Source organism: Cibotium barometz, chromosome 1, assembly GCF_041138505.1.
Source record: "Cibotium barometz isolate CiBa-2024 chromosome 1, ASM4113850v1, whole genome shotgun sequence".
NCBI classification, from domain to species: Eukaryota; Viridiplantae; Streptophyta; class Polypodiopsida; order Cyatheales; family Cibotiaceae; genus Cibotium; species Cibotium barometz.
The window spans coordinates 13993990-14000609 of NC_141046.1; the positions used below are offsets into that span (position 1 = coordinate 13993990).

The window sequence follows — 6620 nt, forward strand, 5'->3', positions numbered from 1 at the left end:
AGGTTTGTGGAACTGACCGTATTTTTGGCCAAGACCATTCAAGTCGACACCATATTGTCGTCATCTACTGGTGATCCAATAGAAGACAGGGCATTTGCAAGCCCTTGAACCTTCATCATAAATCGTCATATACTAGTGATCCAATAGAAGCAAGGGCATATCACCAATATAAGGGAATCATTGTTTTCATCACAACGGGGGGAAATAGGGGACTTGCTTTTAGATTGAGACTTGCTAAACACCTTTTGCCATTTATCGTTAAATCCTTTAGCCCCACCACCCTTATGACTTCTAGTAAAGTTCCCTGTCCCATATTAACTATGTGATCTTCCTTATGTTTATTTTGATAGATAGAAGCCTACCCTTTGCATTTTCAGCCGCAATAGATAGAAGCCTACCCTTTGCATCTCCATCCTCCTCCCCATAGACATTCCTTAGCGTAGCTTTAGCTGGCCTCTTCTCCCCCCTATATTTTTGCTTTCCTTTCAAGGCTCTCCCCAACGGTGCAAGCCTCTCTCTCTTTTTGCTCCTTTTTCCTAAGACCCTCACCCTCAGGAACTAGACATTTTTTTCTTAAAATGCCCAAATCTACCACCACAATGAAATCAGGCCCTAGCAAAGGCCCCAAAAGCTAGTCTAATTTCTACATACCCAGGAGAGCATGGATTTTGGGGTTTCCTTAAAAGTATTCCAAGACAAGCAGAGCTTGTTGGTAGCTCCAGAGGGGGTCGACCATTAGGAACACACAGAGGTATATCCAATTGTCTTGCCAATTCACCCAAAAGGGTCACATAAAGGAAGGTCTTAAAAATCAACCCATACTGGATAGCCTTCTAGCATGCTTTTTGTTAACATCAAACGATTGAATCAGAGAAGTACATGAATGAAGTGCATTAGAAACAGAAGGGCTTTATCCAGTTAATTAGATACCCAATTGAGAATCCACTGTAGAACCCCTTACCTAGGGGGAAACCACTGCCTCGACTCCCAAAACATCTTTCTGAATCCATGAAACCAAAACATCTTTCTGATAGATTAGCATGCTAATCAAGGTGATAGATTAGCATGCTATTCAAGGTCTGAATCCATGAAACCAAAACATCTTTCTGATAGATTAGCATGCTAATCAAGGTTCTCTTTTCTTTAAAACATTATTTTACATTGGGTGGCTGAAAGACAAGCCTTCGCAAGTTCGCTGTATCCAAAACCTAAGCATACGGATTTTCCATGAGTGGAATATATACACATTTACTAAATAAGTTTGACTCATTTCAGCACTGTGATTTTTAAAGGATAATTTTAACTTAGGCCGCTGAAAAAAAAAAAGAGTCTTTTTTGCTACATCAAAAGCCTTTGCAAACGGACTTCGAAATATTCCACATTAATTATCAACGGCAAGATTTTTCATGACTAGAATATATATTCCACATATATAATTATTTTTCGACGCGATGAAAGCATTTTCTAAAACTGAGGACATGCTTATGAACTAACCAGTTTTCTAGGCCAAATTTGCATATTTTTTTGCCCGTATTTGAACTAAAAACTAGTAAATTTGAATCGTTTTTTTTAAGGCTTTATGTATTTTTGACCAACTTTTCCAAATTTCAGCCCATCAAAATACATTGAAATACCATTTTTGTTTAGCCCCATTTGTGGAAGCATATTCACTCCCTGTCAAAAATGAACTTTTTTTCTAGCCAGTGATAAAAGGATGACCTTCAAGCTCAATGGGCTTATGTAATGATTTATCGGTTTGATAACTTAAATTCTAAAGTTTTTGGTCTTTCAATTCAAGGCTAAGCAAAATTACAACCGGATTTAGAGCTATGAAAATTACACTAAAATGACCTCTCAGGGTATATTCCAATGGTAACGGCCTGCTAAAATTTGAATGCCCTTCAAACCTTCTAGGGATGCAAAAGAGGGCCACAATTTTGAAAATTTCTCTAAATTTTAGACATGAACATATATATATTCTTCAAATTTTACACGAAGATAGATATTTTCAAAGGTCAAACATATATATTCCCAAAAGGGAGAAGGGCAAAATGTCACCGACCGGACTGCAGGGTCTCTTCTTGTGTGGAATTTGTAGCATATATCTGTGTATATGCAGACTTTCAGTTATAGTTCCTAGAAGCTATTACTTCTCCTACATAGAGGGACCATGATCTTCCTTAGACATGTCTGAGTTGTTCAACTTTCTTAGGATTTTGAAGCCATGTGGGATATGTCTTTCTCTAGCCTTTCAGAAGTCTAAATCTATGCATCTGTATATGATGCATGAATAATATCACACATCTTTAGTCCTCATATTACATGACATGTCAGAGAGGGCCAAATCCTTCTGTAGAAGGAAATTGGCAAGCGACCTTTGATTTTACAATATGCTCACATCAACTCCGTAGTCTCAATCTCAGGTATTTAACATACTCACAGCTCTTGATTCTCTTCTGTGAGTGCCATCTCTCTCTCAACTTTCATGTGGATTCACAGTAGTGATTGTTGTGCACATCTCAACAGTAAAAATTGCACTCTCAATCATGTTGCTTCCTGCACAACTTGTCTTAGAAAGATGCTCTTTAATGTTGTGTGAGGGGGAGCACAATCAAGGTTTCCATAGATATCTACTACAAGAAGGTACTTGTATAAGAGGGATCAGTGCATCCCAGCACTAGTGTTCAGGCAATGTGAACCAAAATCCAGAACCAATCTCTTGCACATTTTCAACTAAACTAGCCTTTATAGACAACTTAGCTCTTATGATCAGCAAAACCACTAGGACTCATGAATCTCCAATTAGATCACAGATTTTGACCCACATCAGTAGCCTAATTATCAGAGTCAAATCACCTGATTCCTTCCTGTGAATTGCCCACTTTGCTTAGTGTCGGGGAAAGCTAAGCTAACCACACATTGCTCTTGTCATTGTGATCTAACACCACTAACACATGTACGTAATTACACATTGAAAGCAAATTTCTTGCACATATCAGCAGTGGAACAAAGCCCTCCTACTTGAACATGCAGCTAGGAAAAACATCTTATATACCATTCATTTGCAATGCACAGCACAACCCAACCAGTTTTCACAGCGGACTAATGGGAAAAACAAGAGAATGAGGAGAGTAACAAACAAGGGCAAGCAGAGGCAGGCCGCCCGTTATTACTGCATCCTACCCCCAGTACAAAAAGCAGATGAGACAACCATATTGACAAATCAAATGATGAGCACACACCAAATACGCACAAAACAAAATAAGGCCAGCAGAAAAAACCCTGAGTGGCTCTCTCATTGGCACACCAGCCACGTCAGCGACATCATGAAAAAATGTGTCCAGCCTCAGCTCCTCCAACCAAGCAGAGGCCATCTTCATGTAGTTGGTGGGGTTTGAACCCAGGACCCACCACTTATGGAGAAACACCTTCATGGCTTGGGCTACAGTCATTTGGATACTATGGGTGTCAGATACTTTTTGTTGTCACTGCCGCTTGGTGTGAACTGCCAAGACAGCCGTCCATACTCTCCTCCGGAGGTTTCCACCGCCATTGCCTGAACCGGGCCTAAAAGTTCAGAGTGAAGAAGGATACAAAGTCGTGCCTGCTCTATCTTAATTCCATTTTCTTTGCCATGAACGTCGTAGTGTAACATATATGGAGATTGTGAAGAGCATCACAAGGCAAAACATAAGCAAATTCATCAAAGTAAACAGTCTTTTGTCACTGGAAGTGAATGCAAGCATAGCCTTGTCCTACAACAAGGTAAAAAGGTAAGTAAGTCATTTGACTTGCCTAAGATTTGCTACTCTATACATTCTTAGGTTTTATGTCAAGTATCCAACAGATGTTGGGAGCACCATAAAGCATCCTACAAAATGCTCATGACTCTACAGCAGCCAGAATATGTCCCTGCCGTTGTTGGCAAATTTTGACACCAATGCATACATGAATAGTTGCACTTGATTCGAACAGACCCCTACCTCTTAATCTTTTGAGAGTTTGTGGGGTTAGTTATATAATGTATTGGCATAGCCGCTAAACCTAAAGAACAGTACCACCCGAAACTCTGATAGGGCTGTTATGAGAATGCAAGAAAAGTCATGTGTCTAAAGAAAGTGATACACTAGAACTCCACAGGTCCTTCACAATTAGGTTCATCACTTTTCCTGCAAAACAAGAAAACTCAATAAAAATGAATTACACTATATAAATGAGCCATGTCACCCAGATAAGGTCCGTACACTATAGGAAGGATAGATGAGATCAGTATTGTGGTCGCTTTGTGACCACAAGTTGTAACCCTTTGGACGGGAAGATCAACCCCCCTCCAGGTGGGTACCAAACTGTGACTACAGAAGGATCTACTCAAGGAAAAAAAGAAAAGGGAATAGATGAGATCCTTACAGTCTTTTCATGTTGTGTTTGTGGTTGTGCATCCACACCCTGAAGACATGCCGAGGCACTCTAACATCATCACAGAAACCCTGCACAGAATCCTCATCATGCTTCGATATCTTCCACCCAAGACTCTCCGCAAAGTAGAACATCTTCTCTTTCTGCTCTAGAGTAAATATGGTGCGGTGACGTCTTTTTTGTGATGACGACCTGGCAGGGTATGTAGACGGATCATCTGAATGTGGAGAGTTGAGTGGCAGCATCATGTGGCCATGGGTAGTCATGTCTCTGGATGTTGGCATAGCACGCAATGCAGGGGTAGGTGGTCCTAACGGGATTTTTCTAGGGGGGTTTTGGCAACCATCACAGCCGTCTTCACTGCCCTCGATTTCTTTACGGTGGAAGTTGCGATGGCAAGAGCATGCAGCACATTTGAAAGCATCCAAACCCTCACCTCCGCTGGGCAGAAACTCCCCACACCCATCTACAGCATGTCCACCCATGGTGGCAGCATGGTTTTTCATGCATTCGCGATAGTGGATGGCTGGTTTGGTCATCGTCGCAATGCTGCCATTGCCATTGCCCTTGGCATCTGTTAATGGGTAGTGGCCACCATCGTGCCCATTGTTATTGTCATCCAGTGGGAAATGATCAACACTTGCCATGATATGAAGTTTTGGGGGCTTCTTGTCTGTGGAATCCAATGAAACATCACCTTCTGGAGATAGAGGAGCACCTGGGATCCCACTGGGAATCTCAATTCTGACTGTCTCAGAAGAGATGGGCGTAAAATGCGAGCCAGCAAACTGAAGTATGGTATCTCTATCCATGTGAGCAGAAATAAGATAACCTTTATGTCATTCAGAGCTTAACCACGTCACTAATCATCCTCCTTCAACAGTAACAACCGTTCCAACCTTGCCTTGTGGTTGTAATTATGTCGCTATAAACACCCTTCAACAAATGATTAACCACCCAAGAGTGCCTTGATTATGCCGCTTGTCATTGTATCATCCTCACGTTGCTTTGTAATAAATGCTTCTCTCTTCTAACATTCATACAATCTTGGCTTACAACCGCTTCAACTTGTCACAGCTATATGATAAACACACGATTAATTAATGAAATTAGTGCAGAGAAACAATAAGATTAAGGTAATTAGCCTTAATTCGAATGTTTAGCTCAATCTTGACAAAGTGCATACCTTGAAATTCAAAACCAGAAAATGGGCATTCTGCCTGCTTGCGAATTCCTGCACAAGCAATGTTGCTGCCCAAGCACGTGAAAAAATGCCAACAAACAGGATTAATGTTACTTAGCAAAGCATAAATTACAGGATTAGCGCGTAATACCAGTAAAAAAAAGCTAGATAATTATGTCGCCGGCAGGACAAGCAATTCAAAAGAAATACTGTGCGAACAAGATAACGCCAGGATTATAAAATTGTTGCCCTCCATTTAAAAAATAGGGTTCGGTTCGTAACCTAGAAAAGGTTGGTCTAAGAAAATACATTTAACTAACATTAAAATGCATTTAACCTCGATTGAAGGTTCCCTTTTATTTAGCTCCTCCCCCACTCTCTCTCTCTCTCTCTCTTATTTTAACTCCTCCCCTTCTCCCTCTCTCTCTCTCTTATTTAGCTCCTCCCCTTCTCTCTCTCTCTCTCTCTCTCTCTCTCTCAAATGCCACCATTAGCACAAATTTTCCTCCCTGTACACCATGCACACTTTTCTCTATGAGCCTTCACTCCAAAGGTGCTCCCTCCCTAGCCCTATCTCATTTCATTCCAAACATGGAGCTCATCATTCCATACTACATGCCATTGTGTAGGTCTCATCATATGCATTCTACTTCATTAGGCTCTCTCTCATATGCTTTTCAAGTCCCATTCTCTACATGTCGATGGCATCATGTGGATCATATGTGATTGGATCGTAAGTGAGAGATCCCACGTGAAACTCTCATTCCCGTGACATTATGTGGTCATATCATTTCATGTGTGGTCCTCTCTCTCTCTCTCTCTCTCTCTCTCTCTCTCTCTCTCTCACGTTTCAAATTGATCGTTTTGGCAACCATCGCGCCCTTTTTTTAAATTATAATATGGTCTATTTTCTAGATTCCCCATCCCAAACTTTTATATTGTCTAGATTCCTCATCCCAAAAAAAATCTTTCGCATCAATATGCACCCTTGCCAAGTGTCCTTCAATGAAATGCATGGGTA

The 6620-nt window shown here is 40.9% G+C and overlaps 1 protein-coding gene across 2 annotated transcripts; it reads right to left on the reverse strand.

The window, feature by feature from the left end:
* Positions 1–3176: 3176 nt before the first annotated feature.
* Positions 3177–5906, reverse strand: LOC147641628 (zinc-finger homeodomain protein 2-like). 2 transcript variants are annotated; one of them, XM_086795466.1, is made up of 4 exons: positions 5751–5906; positions 5603–5650; positions 4408–5493; positions 3177–4169 (listed from the first exon to the last, which is right to left on the reverse strand). In XM_086795466.1, the coding sequence occupies exons 3-4, from the start codon at positions 5226–5228 to the stop codon at positions 4127–4129; spliced, it is 864 nt and encodes a 287-aa protein (XP_086651592.1). In that variant the 5' UTR covers positions 5229–5493; positions 5603–5650; positions 5751–5906; the 3' UTR covers positions 3177–4126. The 2 variants fall into 2 exon arrangements, with proteins under 2 accessions (XP_086651592.1, XP_086651519.1); XM_086795393.1 differs by having other exon boundaries at positions 5603–5667; positions 5751–5904.
* Positions 5907–6620: the final 714 nt, after the last annotated feature.